Consider the following 22,108-nt stretch of genomic DNA (forward strand, 5'->3'; position numbering starts at 1 on the left):
TGGAGTGGCGACATGTAGAAACTCTATCACCAGTAACCTTTCTTATACTAGTTATTTATTTCAAGTGACGACACTTATTCCATCTTTTATTTGAGCTTCTGTATGTCGATAAAATTGGTTCTGAACTGGGAATGCAACTCAGACCGCCCTTAACGCGGAATTTGGTCACTTCGTGGCAATACAGCTCGGCTACAATTTGTTGTTTGTTCAAAACTGCAGATTCCTCAACACCTTCACATATTACGCGTGAATGGGATCGAATCCTGGCCCGGCACTAAAGATTTAATTATGTATTATCAAGCTCTAGCATGAGAACACCTACCTGTTGGTGGATAATAATTTCGATTTTTAATGTATTTTCATTCGCTGTCAACACTAACGATATCTGACGTTTTTAGCTCTCAGTGAGACACAGAACTATTTGCGAGATGACTGTAAGTTCAAGATGCTATTCTGAGCAGCTGGTGGAGAAAAATTCGGTAGCTGACGTCTCTGTGTGTAGTCAACAAAGATATGTGTGGGGCTCTATTCCCAGTGAGCGCTGAACTCTTCGTCATATTATTTCAGTTCAAACATGCTCACATGTCACTGCTGGTGCAACAAACCCATATTTAACGTTCGTTTTCTCTAGAATATAACAGCGATAGGTGCCGGGTTGGAGTCCTGGGAAGGAAAAAATTAATGTTTCGTCTCGTCATTTCAGTTAAAACATCTAGCTACTGCCGCGAAATTCCGATATGTCACATTTAACTGTGCTTCGATAGCAATCCGATTAGGTTCCGGGTTCGAATCCGTGTCCAACACACAGCTTTACCTCACGGCATTTCAAGTAAGTTACTTGTGAAGAAGCAATATTTAACATCTCTCGTAGTTCGTTAACAGGGACAATAGATGCTGGGTAGGAATTCGCGTCTGTTAAAAATGTTTGCGTTATGCAATTTAAAGTTGATGTTTGCTAATTGATACTGTCTAAAATCGAGGTATATCACTCTCTGTATGCCTAATCAGGAATGACTGTTAGTTTCCGTCAGTCACGAAATCTTTGCTTAGTCTGCATGAGCTGGGTTTGAATCTGTGGTGTCACCGCTAGACACCACACTTGCTAGGTGGTAACTTAAATCGGCCGCGGTCCTGTAGTACATGTCGGACCCGCGTGTCGCCACTGTGTATTCGCAAACGTAGCGCCACCACAGGGCAGGTCACAAGACACGGACTTGACCTCGCCCCAGTTGTACGGACGACATAGCTTGCGACTAGACCTACCAAGTATTCCTCTCATTTGCCGAGAGACAGATTAAATAGCCTTCAGCTAGTCCATCGCTACTACCTAGCAAGGCGCCATGTGTATCATTGCTAATTGCTTACTACTATGCAAGAGATGTATTTCAACAAGAAGAACATCATTAAAAGTTAAGTAGATGACAATCTCTCTTCTTTTCTTTATAGTTTTTCATCCAGTCTCCTGTTTCAGAATTTACGCCCGTCTGCGTTAGTTTCGCGTGCACCTAGCCACTCATTGTGTCGAGACCTTAGGGAATCGACACAACAGAATCCATATGCAGAACAAGACGGTTCGTCGTGTCATTTAATGTTCATACATATTCTCAACTAGCTGCTCGTGAATAACTTAAATTTTTAATGTCATTTTGTGTTAAATAGTTCAAATGGTTCATATGGCAAGCCGGCCGGAGTGGCCGTGCGGTTCTGGGCGCTACAGTCTGGAACCGCGCGACCGCTACGGTCGCAGGTTCGAGTCCTGTCTCGGACATGGTGTGTCTGAGGTCCTTAGGCTAGTTAGGTTTAAGTAGTTCTAAGTTCTAGCGGACTGATAACCTCAGAAGTTAAGTCCCATAGTGCTCAGAGCCATTAGAACCATTTCTGAAGTATACGAGTATCTCCGAACAGTACAAGCAGGATTGCAGCGAACTGATCACTTAGTGCAACATGGAGTACCTGTGTAATTAGTCATTCCAGCTGCATATCTGAGGGTAAGATTTGTTAAGCATTTCATTGCAGAATTAATGTAGTATCCGCACGATAATCTCTGCAGTCATAGTTTATTAGGAGCCCGCGATTGGAGTACCATGGTCGTTAAATCGGATTACTCAAGCTGAGGCCAAATAAAGACAAGCGACGACGCCACAACACTATCTTTACTTAAGTAGGTAGTCAGCTAAAGTATGTGCGCCACCATTAACGTTACTGTAAGCAGTTTGACAACGTAACACCACCACAACTACTGACAACCTGAACCGTTATCACGCAGTTGTGACAAATGGTTCAAATGGCGGTTCCTGACTGAGCGCCTAGAACGCAGTTGTGACTCTCAGTGATTACAGGTTACTGATGTTTGTCAAGAATAGCGGAAAGCGCCTCTGAAGTTCCATTTGCATTACGACTAGCACGTGGCCGGCCGCGGTGGTCTAGCGGTTCTAGGCGCTCAGTCCGGAACCGCGCGACTGCTACGGTCGCAGGTTCGAATCCTGACTCGGGCATGGATGTGTGTGATATCCTTAGGTTACTTAGGTTTAAGTAGTTCTAAGTTCTAGGGGACTGATGACCACAGATGTTAAGTCCAATAGTGCTCAGAACCATTTGAACCATTTGACTAGGACGGAGAGAATGCTAAATAACAGTAATAGGTCACCCAGCGAAGAGTAGAGTCCACGTATTGTCTGAAGTTCTTGCAGTTTGATATAATGCAGTTCCCGATAGTTTCACACTAACGGGTTCTTTTGGCTATCGAAATACTCATATGGGAATCATAAAAGTGGAATTGCTAGATCACCCAACTACCTTAATAACACCTCATTCTGGATTGAATACGACTCGGAAAGCGACGTTAATTTGACGTTTTCATCCATCTCCTGACGTCTCACTGAATGAAGTCTGAAGTGCACGCACAGTTGTGTTGCCTGCCGCAAGGATTCTGTGAAGTGTTGTGGCAGCTGGCAGTCATTGCTGAATACACACATGTGCAAATAACCTCACTGCTCTAGCGGAACTCGTCTTTGTTGCATTTTTTCCATACGGTAATTAGCACAATAACATAAGGCTTGTTCTGCTGAAGAACTTTATGCCCACAAGTCCTTAAATAATAATCTCCTAGCGGGAGGAATAAATACATGAAAGGAAACAGACTGTTGGACGAAAGAATGGACAGCTCCCTGCTTTTGGCGTTTCCGATGGCGCCTACGATAAGAATCTGGTGTCATATTATGCTTCAGAACTCTAAACTGTTTATTTTTTACTTCATACTAAAACAAAAGTTGTGATAATATGAGACGAGGAAATGACTTATATGCTTCTCAGGAACTTTAGTTTTTCGTGTTTATTTTCTCACTTCATATTAAAACAAGGGCGTTAATATGAGAAGAGGAAATGAAATATACGCTTCCAAGACATAATATTTCCTTGTGTGCTATTACTGCAAACATGAAAGCCCTGCAGTTAATTTTTGTATGTTGGATAAGTTTTGATATCACCTCACATTCCTTTGTGCCAAGGTTCCTATTGTCTTGGGATTCAAATAGAGTGGACGTTTCATCACTGGTTAATATTCTGATGACTAATGACATGATACCCGTTGCAATTGCTCCATGGCACCTGTGAGTAGAGTCTCACGTTGGTTACTATAAGAACACGCAGGCAGTGATATCCGCTCACTGGAGTCAGAGCCAAGGTGATTTCTTTCTGTTTAGGGCGAAGCGTCTGCTGCAGTGTCCACGCTCAGCCAACATAAACAAATCGCGGCGGCATTGGGCACTGCTAATCGCTGCACTTGTCGCGAGCCTCGACAACAAGAGCGCACTGTCTCTGCTAACGATACTATGGAGTTAATAGATCTTACTTAACGGAATACGCAGGACGTGGGATGGGTAAAAATTCAGTTTGTAGCTTCCCATCGCATTAAAATACTTTACAGTCATATTTGATGCAATATTTATTGTTGGTTGTCTCTCTAATGTTAATAGTATTGATTCACATCGTGCGTTAACACACACACACACACACACACACACACACACACACACACAAACACACACACACAAACACACACAAACACAAACAGTCATTGATTCCTGTGAGGCTGACAACTACTGTGTGTTGAACAACACATGCACCAGTCAGTTCCTCAGTTGGCGTCGAGTGGATGAGATTTTTCAACTACCTTGCACTGCAAGAATTGTAAGGAGGGGACTGAAAGTAAATGGACTTGATGTATGCTAAAGGGCTGCGACAAAGCAAAGCTTGATCGATTATCAGATAACTGTCCACATGGGCTTTGTGGACGAGTATACTTTTAGTAACCAACCCACCCACGATCATTACGTAAGATTTCTCGAGGGAGTAGGGAAATTGATTTCATTAAGTCGTCGACAGTGTAGCGTGATGGTTTACTTCCCACCATACGTTTTCTATATTCGTCCAAAGGTCGCTTGCATTTGTAGGGACACATGGCAATGACCTTGTTACCTCTGCCCACATATTCTCTATCTGGTTGATGTTCGGTGATCGTGGAACAAACGGCTACAGCTTCATCCTCTCTTGGCCCTGAAACCAATCTCGCACTGCTCTACTATGATGGATGGGTCTCTGCTCCTGTAAATACATTGTTATGTCGTTAGTTCATATATTTATATTTAAATAACGTATTTGTAATAAGCACAGTGTTTAAGAATTCATTCCCTGTCATAGATAAGTGATCTGGATTCAACAGTCCGATTAAGAATGTGGTTCACCCAGTCTATCATATGATGAGCGTCGTAGTCGGATAGCCACATTAAGACTGACTGGCTGAATCCGATTAGGACGATCTTGTATCGAAATGAAATTACAGAAATCGGATAATTTGAACGTCTGTATTGCAACAATGCTGCGCACATAAATTCCTATGATGGGGTAACAGCTAGCGACTGTCTAAGAAAAAGTGAGAAATATGTCTACTAGCAGCAATGTAACGTAATTATAAACCATGTTTACGTGATGGAAATACTGAATCGAACAACACACATCTATTTCAGTGGAGGGAAGATACACCATATCGGATTTGCTGATGACATAATGACAATAATAATAATAATAAAAATCCCGTGTGGCCGATAGGGGAAACCCTCCCCCATATGGATGGTACCGTGGAAATCAAATACTTGTGGTGAACCAAATACTAACACAATCCTGAACGGCTACTCAATCCGTTGAACCCAAAATCCAGACACATCTGAGTGAAAATCACCGCTACTCTGGTCACCGTCTGTTAGCTCAATGAGCTTGGCTGAAAATATTTGCTTCCAAAGGCTTCAACACCCTCTGGTCCTGTCCGGTCCTGGTATCACCCAGGCCAAACCAATGAAACACAAGAAAACATGAACTATGCAAGCAAAGGTAACTTTATCCCAGGTGGTACACAACCTGGCCACCGATAGGCGGCAGTTGGATTTTCGCACTCTGGGGAGTCCAGGTTAGCACGGCAGAGAATATCGAAGATCTCTGGTAAATTTCCCTACAAGCAGAAAACATTCATTTGAAAACTAAACATCGATACATTGATCCAAACAAGAAACCTAAATAATCTCACAAAAGAAATCGTCCGCCAAAAAATTCTCATCCTTGCTCTTCAAGAACCACGATTAATTGACAATTAAAACTTGCATTACGGAAACCATGACATCTTCAAAATACAACAAAAGGTAGCGAAACTCGCACCAATCCTCGGCATTGCATTTCTCGAACACAGATCTATCAACAACTCTGTCGAAGAAATCACACCCATCAACAATCGAGTTATGACTATGCTCATTCAGAGCCCCTATAGAAAATATACACTCATAAATGCACATGCCCCCACCAACATCGAAAATGAGGAAAACACCGAAAATGTCGAAAAATTGTGGAACACACTCGAAAATACTATGAGCAAAATTTACCAAGATGACGTGAAAATACTAATGGGAGGCTTCAACTCTCTATTTGGGACAGAAAAAACCTGTAGAAAAATCATTGGTACAAATTCAACACACCGAAACGCTTAGACCAACAGCACACGACTGACTGACATTTGCCAACAATTCAACCACAAAAGAATGTCTTCCCACTTAGGAAGTAGCCTGTTCCCAAGAAACATGTTTGGCTACCAGGTGCAAGCTGCTTTCGTTCGCCTCTCGAGACTCGCTGAAAGCCAGATTTTTAATTCTTTTGTAGCAGAGCTACAAGCAGGCAGATACAAACGCAATAAGGGAATCTTAAGACAACGCGCCTTGCTACTTTCAGTAACCCTTAGTGTCAGAGCGAAAACCTTACGGTACTGCCAAATTCATAATGACGACATATTTTTTGTTGTTGTGAATACATAATTATATCTATGAAATGCCACTTTTCATAATAATAGCGGATGATACAGGAAATGAAGTAAATACGGATCTTTTCGAAGTCAAAAGTCGGTAATGTCCTACTAATTCGTGTTAAAATACGCTCAATCGTCTCACAGATACTTAATGCTTTATTAAGATAGTCTGCCGTCGTGATGTTTCTGTAGTAAGCTGAATTTATTTTGTATTAGTACAGTGAATATTTTAATTGGATTTTCCGATAGTTTACTAAACGCAACAGTAATCATCAATGAGAAATTAATCAGCAAAAGAATTTTCTTTCACGATATCTAAAACGATCTGACAATGCTAAAGTTGTTTACAAATTCTACGCCAGTAGAAACCTACTGGTTTCAACGATATAATTATACCAGAGTAGTTTTTAGAGTATTTTCGTCTAGAAATGAATTGCGTCGACGGTTGATCGATCAAGAGCGGGAAAGGTAAAACTTAACGAATATATGACGAGAGGGACAAGTGCTTGAGAGAGGACTTCTCTATCAATACAAGTGCCTGAGAGACGACTTTACTTTCAATCTCCTGGATAGTTTTGTTTCTCAAATCAAGAAGTGCGTTATCATGCAGTAGAACATGTGATGTAGTTGTGTTGCTCGATTTTCTTACGCTGAGACCGAAAGGTGTCTCAGTTGTTGGCAACAAATTCCAGCTGTGTTTTGGTAGAATTCGTAGCCCAAAACTCACTTTTGGAGCTATCAGATGTAAAATATTATGTTCACACTACTCTTTGCTCGAGTTTATGTCTTTTGGAGGGGCTCAGCCTTTCATTTCTTCTTAGGAAGTTAATGATAAAGGCATCATAACACGTCACCAGTTACAGTACTGCATACGAATGCTCAATGAGCGACCTGATGACGTTCAATAATAGTCACTCCGTTGATTTTTGTTGTTTCGAATTAGAGCATGTAGTACTCGTACACCAGACTTCTGAACTTTGCCTGTTGAATGCAAATGTCGCATGATGGTAAAATGGTAATCTATCACATATATCAGTAGTCGAGACTTGCTTAATGTGGAAAATCATTGATGCCAGAACGATCTTTGTTGAAACAAGAATATCTTTTTCTGGCGTATTTTTCCCAAAAGCACTCGCTCCACACACAATTCAAATCTTTCTAGCTGCCTCCTCTGCATTCACCCCTCTGTTATACCAAAAGTAAACGTTGTGTTGCAGATGTTACACCTATTTCCACTTGCGACTCAATTTTACAATGCTTAACTGTAGTTCATGATTCTCAAGTATGCAAAATCCAATGCTTAACTGCAAGATGATAACTAGAACTTCAAATTCGAAAATGACAGTTGATACATACACTGACAGCGTCGCGCCGCGTTCACCTGAGCGGTGCCGGATTTCAGGCGGCGGGTGGCGCCTGGCCGGTGGCCGGTAGCCGCTGCAGCGCGAGGAAAGGCTCGAGCGTAAGCTGTTATGATCGCGACGCAGCCACGAGCTGTCCTGCGGAATTGTTTCTGGAATACTTGTTATTGCTGGTGGGTAGAATGTTAAGCGAATTATCTTTGATGTTCAGTCAGACTCATAACTTTAGACCGACTGTGGGAAAAAAAAAAAAAAAAAAAAACAGTTGGACGCGAACAGGCGACTATAAGCTTAGAACGCACGACGCCTGCCACTAGACCACGGGCTCACATAGTCCGACAACGTCTCGGAAGTAGACAATACTTCCTCCTAACACTTCCGCATCTTACAGTGTTGCCAGATTGTGCATATGGCCGGACTTAGAGTTGTCAGGGGCGGTCAGTTTTATTGGCCACCTTAAGTGAATGACTCGGACTTAGTCTCTGTGGCGGCCGGCCGGCGGTCAGTTTTATTGTCTAAGACTGTACATTACGAATCGAAACTTGCGGAGATGCTCTGATACGTGTCATCTCCCTGCGTGACTTGTTGTTTTTGCACAATTGTTTTCTGAAATCCTGGAGATACTTATGTATAACCTTGCTCATTTATATGAGGATTTCAATTACATTTATTATAACAATATTAACATATGTTATTAACAAAGTGATTTCTGAAAACCTTTAGTAGCGAGAGATCTAGAGAGCGCTATCTTGTGATCTTTTGTGACAACCTTACAGGCGATCTACACACACTGTTAGGACTGAACTTAGAATAAGGTAGAAAAATAGACAGTACACTGGAAATGCATTAGGAAGGCTAGTAGTGCAAATCAGTGCTTGATGACCCAGATTTAGATCTTCTGTGGTTATCCCGTATCGATTAAGGCAAGTGCTGAACTGATTCTTGAAGACATGGTTGATTTCTTTGGTTATTCTTTCCAAATACGATGTCGTACATTCGTTTGTACTGACCTCTCCGTCGATGGGATGTTACCCTGATCTTCCTTACTTCCAGTTACCTGATGTACACCTGTTTATGCGCTCAGAAAGTCTGCTGCTGTGTGTTGCAGTTCTGCCCGAGGAGGGCCCCCGCATCGCCGGCGGCCGGCCGCGCTACCACGTGGGCGAGACGGTGTCGCTCAACTGCAGCTCGGCGCGCTCCTTCCCCGCCGCACACCTCGCCTGGTACATCAATGGCCACCAGGTGAGGCGCGGCGCCACTGTCTTCGTCTTCGTCTCTTCATCTCTTAGTGGCCATTCCGTGTTTATTTGCAAACCCTGACAAGACTTTTATTGTATAGAGAATGTGAGCTAACTCTCTGCACAGCTATGACAAAACTTTGCCATAACTCTCTGCACAGCTATGACAAAACTTTGCTACTTGATATTTACTATCAAAAACAGTCTTGATCACTGCAGGAGGTTCTTACTCATTGGTCTGAAGATGACCACAGTAGTGGTTGAAACCGGTCACCATAATAAATATATTGTGATCAAGACTGTTCTTGATAATAAATATCAAGTAGCAAGTCATAGCTGCTGGAGAATCACTAGTGATTCTCCAGCAGGAGGTTCTTACTCATTGGTCTGAAGATGACCACAGTAGTGGTTGAAACCGGTCACCATAATAAATATATTGTGATCAAGACTGTTTTTGATAGTAAATATTTGTAATACATTTATCACTGTCACTCCCATAATGTATTCAAAAGTAATTAATTTGCTACTTGAGTACAAGATACACGAGACAGGCGACATACCCTCAGAACTCAATAAAAACATAATAATTACTATTCCACCCAAAGAAGCCTGATGGAACGTCCCCGGTCTCAAAGATTCTACACAACTTGAATAATCACTTGGTTACTATTTCCTCGAGTGATTTTAGATATTTCATGGAATGTTATCTTTCCCTTCTGTCTTATTTGATCTCAGATCTTTCAGAGTTGTTTTAAATTCTAATTTTAATACTCTATCTCCTATGCCTTTTATATCGACTTCTTCTTTTACCACATGAGTTCCTCCCCTCAAAGAGGCCTTCAGTATAGTCTTTCCACCCACTCGCTCTCTCCTCTGCGTTTAACAGTGGATTTTTCCCTGCCCTGATACTGTTGCCTCCTTTACATTTAATTTCACCGAATTTTATTTGGAATATTTTATACTCTGAATGACTGCTACCGATTACCATTACTTTGCCGGCCGGGGTGGCCGAGCGGTTCTAGGCGCTACAGTCTGGAACTGCGCAACCGCTACGGTCGCAGGTTCGAATCTTGTCTCGGGCATGGATGTGTGTGATGTCCTTAGGTTGGTTAGGTTTAAGTAGTTCTAAGTTCTAGGGGACTGATGAAATGGTCCAAATGGCTCTGAGCACTACGGGACTTAACTTCTAAGGTCATCAATCCCCTAGAACTTAGAACTACTTACACCTAACTAACATAAGGATAGCACACACATCCATGCCCGAGGCAGGATTCGAACCTGCAACCGTAGCGGTCGCGCGGTTCCAGACTGTAGCGCCTAGAACCGCTCGGCCACACCGGCCGGCCGGGACTGATGAGCCATTTGAACCATTTTTGAACCATTACTTTTTCGTTTTTTCCACATTTTTCTTGCAGTCGTTTCGCTTTGGCGTCCCTGCAATTCCAATTTATGTCCTTCCAAAAGTACTTGCCTTCCTGTCCTTTCCTGAACATTTTTCTACCTCCTTCTTGATCTCGTCTGTTACTCAAGGTTTCTTTGCAGCCATCTTCGTTGTACCTGTATTTGCCTATCAAGCTACTGTGATCTACTTCAACTGAACTGCCTAGTATGGTAGTTATTACTGCAGTATATACGGCCTGAAAGAACTTAAAATGAGTCTAATTGTTCCTCAGTAGCGCAGTATCCCACTTCTTTCAACCTGATTCTTCAGGGCTATTCTTTTAACCGTTGACCTCTCTTCACCAATTCTAAATTGTGATCTCAATGTGTACCTGTTCCTGGGTACGCCTTGTAATCCAATATCTGCTTTAGCAATCTCTAACATCTAATCCACATTAAATCTTTCCGTGTGCGCTGATCTATTGCACCACCTATACCTTCTTCTGTTGTGATTTTTGAACAGTGTGTTCGTTATTAACAATAGAAATTCATTATTTAAGTTCACCCTGTACAAACTTTTCGCCGTGTTAGGCGTCACTGGCGCCCACACCAGTTACATTTGTGGTAAAGCTGTCGTTGTGCACCAGCCGTGCCCGCTTCAACATTGTGCTGTCTGCGATCCAAGCAGTGCTTAGTTGCAGGCCGCCATCTTTATTGAAGCCTTAAATTAAATTATTCCACGTCATATGCAATTCGTCGAGCTCAAGGACTGTATTATAAACTGACGAAATAATTTTTACTGCCATTTTTCTAATATTTACTAGGACGATACATTTCGACAACTTCCTGCGATCAAGATGTGCATCGCAGCTACAAGTATCTGAGAGATTATGTACCGAAGTTTAACCACTGACAGTGATGCGTCACATAACGTCACTGACGTGTCCATAAATAATTCTTATCATATTTTAGATTAATGTTCATCTTACTGTAATCCACCCATGATGGAAGCATGCTACCGAAATTCGTCGTGCCAACAAATATTAGTACAAAGTGACTGAAGCAATTAAAAATTATTTCATAAACTAAAGTGCGCGTCATTTTGACGGCGGCCGAGTTTAGTTTCATTCTGTGCATCTGACGTCACAAAACACAGTCACCCAATGAACAGAGAACGACGTTGCCAGAGCTCGACTGCAGTGCAGAGCACGGACGAGTCTTCAGTTTCAGAAACGTTCAGTCATAAATAAAGTAATTGAACAAGAGCTATGTCTTGGTAACAGACTTTCTTTTATAGAAAGTTTGGAAAAAGCATTCTTTATACCAATTGATTCATATTCTATTAATTAATTAAACCAAACAGGCAATAAGCCTCTTAATTCAGGCGATAGTAAGGAAAGGTGTTTGTATCATTCTCACTAACCGCTTTTTCGCAATAAAGAACAGCGGTAATTGTTTCTTTCCTATTGTACTTCGACGAAACGTGAGTAATTCAGTCATACCAACAGTGTTTGTCTGTATTTTGCGTGCTAGTTTAAAGTCCTTCAGAAGATCCATTGAATGACAAGTTGCGTTAGTGTAATGGTGAAAGTGTTTGGCTGCTAAGCGAAAGGTTCTGAGGAAACCTTCTTCGGTGCTTGACATTTTCTTTATTTTAAAACAATATCGAAGTGTCTTACTTCATGAATTTTATTCGTTTGAATGTAATTTTTGAAATTTCTAGTGGCAACTAAAATCGACCATACAGAAAGTATACGCTATGGACTTTTACCTCTGCAAACTCTGCAAAATTTCGTGCAATGGTTTACTACGTCTAATGCTGCATAATAACTGCGTTGAACATCTAAACAAAATTAAGTCATTTATGGGGGGAAGGTATCAGTCAAGAAGATGTGTAAAAATCAATTTATTGGGCCAAATAGTTTTTGTGAAATCGAATGATAACGTGTGTCAAAGCAGTCTAAACACCATGTGTCTGCACAGGCGAGCAGTGCAGTGATGACAAAATCGCGGACAGCGCGGAATGCGGGGAGCACGTCTCTGTAGCAGCGAAAGGGTTAATGCGGCCATGGTGACTTTACTTCATAAACCGCGCGCTTCCCCCTAAACGTAAGTTTGCGAACTATACTATGGCGCTGCTTCTCTTGGCGCGTACAACTGGCAACGCAGCAATCTCCCGCGTCTGGGCGGGCATGTGCGAACCACCAAGATAAAAGAATTGAACTATAGCTGAGTACCTGATATTGCTCGGAAATTCTATTAGTCCATCTCCTCCTTTCCTCTTGTCTGTATCTACTCCTTCCCATCTCCCTGTCCGTTTCCTCCACCCCCCCTCTCACTGTTAATCTCCACCTCCATCTGTGTCTGTCCATCTCCTCCTCTTTCCTTTCTCTGTCGATCTCCTCCTCTTACCTTTCTCTCTTTCTCTCCGTCATCTCCTCTTCTCTTTCTTTATCCACCTCCTCCTTCCCCCCTCTATCCATCTTTTACATTCTCTCTCTCTCTCTCTCTCTCTCTCTGTCTCTCTCTCTCTCTCTCTCTCTCTCTCTCTCTCTCTCTCTCTGTCTCTCTGTCTCTCTCTCTCTCTCTCTCTCTCTCTCTCTCTCTCTCTCTCTCTCTCTCTCTCTCTCTCTCTCTGTCTCTCTCTCTGTCTCTCTCTCCCTCTCTGTCTCTCCCCCCCTCTCTCTCTCTCTCTCTCTCTCTCTCTCTCTCTCTCTCTCTCTCTCTCTCTCTCTCTCTCTCTCTCTCCCCACCGTCCTCCTGCATTCGCCCCTCTCGATATGTCCATCCATCCCCTCCTGCCCCTCTCTCTGTCCATCTCCTTCCTCCCCCAGTCTGTGCTTAACTTGTCTTTCACCCTCTCTGTCTGTCCACCTCCTCCTACCTCTCATCTACCCACAATATTAGCCCCACTCCTATAGGTCGCTGGTGATTCTTACTCTCACAGTACTTCTTTACAGATCCTATATAACATGTGTACCAAATTTGATTGAAATTATTGCAGGGGCTTTAGATGAGCTGTTTCCCCATCACTTTGCCCTCGTGCGCACATGTAGACGTATTATATTCAAAATATTTCCTATGTATCTGTACACTTTTTTACCTGTGTCTCTAACGAATTTCGCCCTGCAGTTTCATTTTCACGCACTTCAATGTTTACGATGTCATATCTAAACAATTATGTGTCGTACAATGGTATATTTTTGGAGGTTCATCTAGGAGTATATGTGTTTACCGTCTGCGAAATGTGTTGCGAATTGAGCCAGTAGTAAAGAAGTAACAAATGAAAACGTCCTGCATGATGCGGCAGATTTTCATGCATCTCACTACTCGTATTTGATATGTCTCCTGAACTATGTGCCGTAAAATGAAATATTATGGCAGGTACATTCGGAGGTAGATACTGTCTGCGAATAGTGATGTGAGTAATAAATTTAAACGTAATGCTTCATACGGCATTCTCAAAGACTGGGTGAATAAAATATTGGTATTCATGCATCAAGGGCTACACCAGTTTTTTTACACCCACCCCTTTGATAGGTAGGTGGTTCTTTGCCCCACAGTGATTCTTTCCAGAGAGTAAGTGACATGTGTAGCAAGTTTGGTTAAAACTGATTAAGTGATTGAGGAGTAGATGTGGAACGTTTGTACACTCATGTTCAGAAAAAAACAGAACATGAACAACTAGAGATGGGACGTTCGTATTTACAGGACATATACATTGAAATGTTCTGCAGAAATGACCAGCAGTTTAGTCACTTCGGTTCAGCACGTGTCCAGTTGCCTAGGAGGCACAGGCCCTGATAATTTGTTCCACGCGCGAAGGCATCGACGCGTAAGAGGGGCGAATGACGTCCTGTGGTACAGCCATCCATGCTGAGTTCACGTGGTTCCAAAGTTTATCTGTAGTGTTTGGCATTGGGTCACAGCGTTACACCCGTCGTTTCAGCATATCCCACATATCACACATATTCCTTATCCCACATACCGATTGGCGACAAGTCGGGTGATCTGGCAAGCCAGGGCAAAAAGCTGACATTCTGTGACACCAAGAAGGCAATTGTTCATGCAGTAATATTTGGTCGTGCATTGTCTTCCTGAAAAATGCCGTCTGAGGTGCTGGGCGAAAAGGGTGTGGCTACGGGTTGCAGAATGTCATTACGTAGGTCAGACTGGTCATGGTGCCCTGGACACCCACCAGCTGTTAGTTATGGTTGTACCTAATAGCACCTCATACAATAAGGGCTTGAGTTGGCGCTGTGTACCTTGTGTGAAAGCAGTCACTGTGATACCGCTCCCCCCCAACCCCTCTGAGGCGAACCAAAATGTGGCCATCATTTTCAAACAAACAGAACCTGGATTTGTCCGAAAACACTATCTGGTGTCATTCTTGTCCACAATAACGTCGTTCCATACACCACTGCGTCTAGCATGTTTCTGCAATTCATTGCCGGCCGGAGTGGCCGAGCGGTTCTAGGCGCTTCAGTCTGGAACCGAGCGACCGCTACGGTCGCAGGTTCGAGTCCTGCCTCGGGCATGGATGTGTGTGCTGTCCTTAGGTTAGTTAGGTTTCAGTAGTTCTAAGTTCTAGGGGACTGATGACCTCAGCAGTTAAGTCCCATACTGCTCAGAGCCATTTGAACCACAGGCAGTCACCCATGATAACATACGCTGTGTTACACTGTGTCCCGCAACGCATTTCGGATGAAGTGTCGATCTTCTCGGGTGTGGTCTGGGTGGTGCGACCTGGCCCATCTTGTGTTCTGTGGCCTTCCGTGAACCATTCTGCACTCACCCATTGCACTGCCGAAACACTTCGACCCACATGAGTAACAATTTCCTGGATGGATGCATCACATTCCCTCATGCCGATAATGTTCCCTCTTTCAAACTCACTCATTTGAGGATACGGTTCGCGCACACGTCTGCGAGGCATGCTACACGTCTGCTTGAGTCAAACCTATTATCTTGGTTTATAGCGATAACGAGAGCCGCAGGCACATTTTATCGACAGGTGATGCTGCGGCGCGATATTGATGTTGACCTTGAAACCGCAGACCGACATGGTAGAACATGCTAAGGTACATGTCCTGTGAATATGAACGTCCTATCTCTAGTCGTCCAAGGTGTTCTTGTTTTTCTTAAAATGAATGTACGTCCGAAAATGAATGTACGAACGTACATGTACATGCACATACACAACACTTACATACACCAGTTTTTATAAAATTTTAATCTCGATCGCTTTTTTTATTGTTCGAATGTTGCGCAACAAGTTGAGCAGTCCATGAAACCTCTCGCGATTAGTGGTGTAACTAGTTGCTCTCGGCTAATGGCGGATTCAATGTTTCCGAAGGCGAACGAGTCGCTGCTGCGCGGGCCTGAGACGACGACGGACGACGAGGGCCTGGCGACGTCAGTGCTGGGCCTGGAGTTCGTGGCGACGGCGCAGCACTTCCAGGGCGGCGACCTCAAGCTGAAGTGCCTGGCCAGCGTGTCGACGGTGTACTGGCGCAGCAACGAGGAGAGCGCGCAGCCGCACGCCGGCGCCGGCCTGCCGCCGGGCCAGGGGCAGCGCGCGCGCGCCATGCAGAGCCGCGCCACGCCGCCCCCGCTGCCGCCCCCGCAGCCACCTCCACAGCCCACGGCAGGCAGCGACCAAGGCAAGTGCTCCTCAGACCGCCAACTGTACCGCTGCATCACTCCACTACACTCCCTTAGTGGAGCGCAGATTAGGATGGATCTTCATTCACTGCCTGCATCAATTCCAGTTGTGTCTGGAGTGATTACGATTCACAAGCCGTGAAATGCGTCTTCAGTTCCCCTGTCAGGACCATTTTCTGACCACGATTCTGATGTCCTGTTTCGTGGCCACCGTGTCCATTACACCACATGTTTGTAGACGCTTTGAACACTAACAAATCAAGCAAATTCACACACTTCATGGAACAGGCAAACGCAGGTGAAACTCTGTCATGTCCTTTATTCACCGATATACACGTATAATGTTCGCATCAAACATACACTACTGGCTGTTAAAATTGCTACACCATGAAGAAATGCGGATGATAAACAGGTATTCATTGGACAAATATATTATACTAGAACTGACTTGTGATTGCATTTTCACGCAATTTGGGTGCATAGATCCTCAGAAATCAGTACCTAGAACAACCACCTCTCGCCGTAATAACGGCCTTGATACGCCTGGGCATTGAGTCAAACAGAGCTTGGATGGCGCATACAGGTACAGCTGCCCATGCACTCTCGACATGATACCACAGTTCATCACGAGTAGTGACTGGCGTATTGTGACGAGCCAGTTGCTCGGGTTTCGCAAGGATCGAATGAAGGGTAGAGCCACGGGTCGTAACACATCTTAAATGTAACGTCCACTGTTCAAAGTGCCGTCAATGCGAACAAGAGGTGACCGAGACGTGTAACCAATGGCACCCCATACCATCACGCCAGGTGATACGCCAGTATGGCGATCACGAATACACGCTTCCAATGTGCGTTCATCGCGAAGTCGCCAAACACGGATGCGACCATCATGATGCTGTAAACAGAACCGGGATTCATCCGAAAAAATGACGTTTTGCCATTCGTGCACCCAGGTTCGTCGTTGAGTACACCATCGCAGGCGCTCCTGTCTGTGATGCAGCGTCAAGGTAACCGCAGCCATGGTCTCCGAGCTGATAGTCCATGCTGCTGCAAACATCGTCGAAATGTTCGTGCAGATGATTGTTGTCTTGCAAATGTCCCCATCTGTTGACTCAGGGATCCAGACGTGGCTGCACGATCCGTTACAGCCATGCGGATAAGATGCCTTTCGTGTCGACTGCTAGTGATACGACCCCGTTGGGATCCAGCACGGCGTTCCGTATTACCCTCCTGAACCCACCGATTCCATATTCTGCTAACAGTCATTGGATCTCGACCAACGCGAGCAGCAATGTCGCGATAAGATAAACCGCAATCGCGATAGGCTACAATGTGACCTTTATCAAAGTCGGAAACGTGATGGTACGCATTTCTCCTCTTTTTTTTTTTTTTTTTGTGGTTTTCGGGCGCACAACTTCAATGGTCATTAGCGCCCTGACTACTCTAAGAATGCACCGCGAGGCACAAGTTGACAACAACAACTAAAAGGGAAAACACAATAAAAGACAGACTGACAGGCATAGGATTAAAAAACATCATCAAATGTCCTTAGCGAGGTTTGTCAAATTGATAAAACAAAGAACACGAGCAGCTGCTCGTGGGTCATCCGCTAAAATGGCATCTAAAGTAGTAGGCAGGTTAAGATCGAGGCGCAGTGTTTTAAGATCGGGACAGGACATTAAAATGTGACGAACCGTCAGCAAGTGCCCACAGGGGCAGAACGGCGCCGGCGCAGCCGTCAGCAGATGGCGATGGCTGAACCGGCAGTGTCCAATTCTTAACCTTGCTAAAACGACCTCCTCCCGCCGAGAAGGGCGTGAGGAGGACGTCCAAGCCACGGGAAGAGGTTTTAAGGCCCGAAGCTTGTTGTCGGTAAGTGCAGCCCAATCGGCATGCCACAGCGACACAACGCGCCGACAAATGACCCTGCTAAAATCGGACGAAGGGACACAACAAGAAGCTGTCCGAGGCTGGAGGACCGCAGCCTTGGCCGCGGCATCTGCAGCTTCGTTCCCAGGGATACCGACATGGCCAGGAACCCACATAAAGCTAACCGGCGTACCGACGTCCACCAGCTGCTGAAGAGAGCGTTGGATCCGGTATACGAAAGGGTGAACCAGGTACGGATCACTGAGGCTCTGGATGGCGCTCAGGGAATCTGAGCAGATGACATAAGCAGAATGTCGGTGGCGGCAGATGTACAGAACAGCCTGGTAGAGGGCAAAGAGCTCAGCTGTGAAGACCGAACAATGGCCATGGAGCCGGTATTGGAAACTTTGTGCCCCGACAATAAAGGAACACCCGACCCCGTCATTGGTCTTAGAGCCATCTGTATAAATGAAAGTCATGTTGTTGAACTGCGAACGAAGTTCCAAAAAACGGGAGTGGTAGACCGAACCGGGGGTGACCTCTTTTGGGAGCGAGCTGAGGTCGAGGTGAACGCGGACCTGAGCCTGGAGCCAAGGTGGCGTGCGGCTCTCGCCCACTCGAAAGGTTGCAGGGAGTGAAAAATGAAGGTGTTGAAGGAGGCGACGAAAGCGAACTCCAGGGGGTAGCAAGGCAGAGACATACAACCCGTATTGAAGGTCAAGAGAGTCGTCAAAAAAGGAACGATAAGAAGGATGGTTGGGCATTGACAGTAGCCGACAGGCATACCGACAAAGCAGTATATCGCGCCGGTAGGTGAGTGGCAATTCGCCAGCGTCAGCATGAAGACTCTCTACGGGATTGGTATAAAATGCTCCGATCGCAAGTCGTAAACCCCGATGTTGTATGGAGTTGAGGCGGCGTAAGATGGATGGCCGTGCAGAGGAGTATACGAAGCTCCCATAATCCAGCTTGGAGCGGACGATCGACCGATATAGACGAAGTAGGACGGTTCGATCCGCTCCCCACGACATACCACTGAGAACACGGAGGACATTTAAAGAACGGGTACAACGGGCGGCCAAATATGACACATGTGGAGACCAGCTAAGTTTCCTGTCAAAGGTAAGGCCTAAAAATTTGATTGTCTCCACGAGTGGGAGAGCAACGGGACCGAGTCGTAAGGACGGTGGGAGAAACTCTTTGTAGCGCCAGAAGTTAATACAGACCGTCTTCTCGGCAGAAAAACGGAAGCCATTGGCGACACTCCAGGAGTAAAGACGGTCAAGAGAACGCTGAAGACAGCGCTCCAAGACACGTGGACACTGCGCGCTGCAATAGATGGTAAAATCGTCCACGAAAAGGGAGCCTGATACATCAGCTGGGAGGCAATCCATTATTGGATTGATCGCGATGGCGAAGAGAGCGACGCTCAAAACTGAGCCCTGTGGCACCCCATTCTCCTGGCGAAAGGTGTCGGACAGGACAGAACCCACACGTACCCTGAACTGTCGATCCATTAAAAAGGAACGAATAAAAAGAGGGAGGCGACCGCGAAGACCCCATGTATGCATGGTGCGGAGAATGCCCGCCCTCCAACAGGTGTCGTAAGCCTTCTCCAAATCAAAGAACACAGCCGCGGTCGGGCGCTTCCGCAAGAAGTTATTCATAATGAAGGTCGACAAGGTAACCAGATGGTCAACAGCAGACCGGCGCCTACGAAATCCACATTGTACATTGGTAAGTAGGCGTCGAGACTCGAGCAGCCAAACCAATCGAGAGTTAACCATTCGCTCCATCACTTTACAGACACAGCTGGTAAGCGAGATGGGTCGATAACTGGAGGGCAAGTGCTTGTCCTTCCCCGGCTTAGGAATTGTGACAACAATAGACTCGCGCCAGCATGCGGGAACATGTCCCTCAATCCAGATGCGATTGTAAGTACGAAGAAGAAAACCTTTACCCGCAGGAGAAAGGTTCTTCAGCATCTGAATATGAATAGAATCAGGCCCTGGAGCGGAGGACCGTGATCGGCCAAGTGCGGTTTCGAGTTCCCGCATGGTGAATGGGGCATTATAACTTTCACGATTCGAGGAGCGGAAGTTAGGTGGCCTAGCCTCCTCTGCCTGTTTGCGGGGGAGGAAGGCAGGGTGGTAATGAGCGGAGCTCGAAACCTCTGCGAAAAAGCGGCCGAAGGCATTGGAGACAGCCTCAGGGGCCACAAGGACGTCATTCGCGACCGTCAAGCCAGAAACTGGTGAGTGGACCTTAGTGCCAGATAGCCGGCGCAGGCTACCCCAGACAACAGAAGAAGGAGTAAAACTGTTGAAGGTGCTTGTGAAAGCAGCCCAGCTGGCTTTCTTGCTTTCTTTAATAATACGACGACACTGTGCACGTAATCGTTTATAATTGACACAATTCGCCACTGTAGGGTGGCGTTTAAAGGCGCGTAAAGCACGTCGACGAGCACGTAGAGCGTCTCTACATGCTGCGGTCCACCAGGGGACCGGTACGCGACGTGGAGAAGAAGTAGGGTGAGGGATGGAATATTCAGCAGCAGAGAGAATGAATTCCGTGAGGTGTGCGACCTGACTATCGCAGCTTGGGAATGTTTGATCCTGAAAGGACGCCCTTGAAGAGAAGAGCCCCCAGTCTGCTTTGGAGATGTTCCAACTAGATGAGCACGGAGAGGGGGTATGCTGCAGGAGATGGATAACACACGGGAAGTGGTCGCTCGAATATGTATCAGAAAGAGCATACCACTCGAACCGGCGTGCAAGTTGGGGAGTACATATAGAGAGATCTAAATGGGAATAGGTGTGAGATGTATCCGAAGGAAAAGTAGGGGCGCCAGTATTGAGGCAGACGAGATTGAGCTGGTTGAAAAGGTCTGCTAACAGGGAGCCCCTCGGGCAGGATGCTGGAGAGCCCCAAAGGGGATGGTGGGCATTGAAGTCTCCAGTTAACAAAAATGGTGCAGGTAGCTGAGCAATAAGTTGCATCATGTCTGCCCTGGTAACGGCAGACGACGATGGAGTGTAAACGGTACAAATGGAAAATGTAAAAGTGGGGAGAGTAATGCGGATGGCAACTGCCTGCAGGCCGGTGTGCAACGTGATGGGATCGTAGTAAATATCATCCCGGACCAGCAACATAACCCCTCCATGAGCTGGGATACCTACCACAGGGGGTAGGTCAAAACGCACAGAGGTGTAGTGTGCCAAGGCAATTTGATCGCATGGGCGTAGCTTCGTTTCCTGGAGGGCTACGACGAGCGGACGGTGCAAGCGAAGCAGCAACTTCAAGTCCTCTCGGTTGGAGCGAATGCTGCGAATATTCCAGTGAATAAGTGCCATCGTAAGAAAAGAGGAAGATGAAAGAAGGGGTCACCTCGAAGGCCGCTGAGGGCCTGGCTTCGAGCGAGCACTGCCGCCGCTATCAGTAGGCGGACAGTCATCGTCCATTGGGTCTATTGGTTCATCGGCCATCTTGGGAAGATGGCCGGGAGGGGGAGCTTCCTCCGCCGGTGAACGGCCAGATGTTCGGCTACCAGCGGTGCGGCCAGGCGAAAGGGATGACGGCCTGGGGCGGCAACCGCTGGGTGGCGCAGGAGAAGAAATGCGCCGTGGCGGAGAAGGAGAACTGTGCTTCCTATTAGCCTTCTTGGATGGTCGTTTGGTGGAAGTACCGGACGAAGGCTGGGAGGTCGAGGTACGTAGGAAGTCTGCACGGGACGGTTCCTTCTTGAAGGCCCGTGCATCTGACTTCTGGGTCTTCGTCTTAGCAGAAGCTGATGAAGGGGCTGGTGTCTGTGGGGTGATGGGACGAAGAGGAGACGTCGACCGCGCGATCTTAGCACTGGCCGAACGGACGACCGTGGTGCTGAAGGTCAGATCGCAGGTCTGGGTTGCCACCTCCCTGGTAGTCCGAGGAGAGGCGAGGACAGTACTGTATTTCCCCGCTGGGAGCAGCGTGGGCTTCCTACTAGCCAATAGCTTGCGAGCAGCCGAGGTGGACACTTTCTCTTTGACCCGAATTTCCTGGATACAGCGTTCTTCCTTATAGACAGGACAGTCGCGGGAGGATGCAGCATGGTCACCCTGACAGTTCACACAACGAGGAGACGGAGGTGGACAGTCACCCTCATGGGCATCCCTGCCACAAGTGACACATTTAGCCGCATTGGAACAAGATTGGCGAGTGTGATTGAAACGCTGACACTGGTAGCAGCGCGTAGGTGTCGGGACATAGGGGCG

General features: G+C 45.9%; 1 protein-coding gene across 1 annotated transcript in view; it reads left to right on the forward strand.

The window, feature by feature from the left end:
* The window catches only part of LOC126194892 (uncharacterized), a 238,915-nt gene that overhangs the window by 197,541 nt on the left and 19,266 nt on the right, over positions 1–22,108 (forward strand). Inside the window, exons 4-5 of the mRNA XM_049933241.1 lie at positions 8,813–8,946; positions 15,679–15,985. Coding sequence (XP_049789198.1) covers positions 8,813–8,946; positions 15,679–15,985 — 441 coding nt within the window. The remainder of the gene's footprint in view (positions 1–8,812; positions 8,947–15,678; positions 15,986–22,108) is intronic.

The sequence above is a fragment of the Schistocerca nitens genome, chromosome 7, assembly GCF_023898315.1.
Source record: "Schistocerca nitens isolate TAMUIC-IGC-003100 chromosome 7, iqSchNite1.1, whole genome shotgun sequence".
In the NCBI taxonomy this organism is placed as follows: Eukaryota; Metazoa; Arthropoda; class Insecta; order Orthoptera; family Acrididae; genus Schistocerca; species Schistocerca nitens.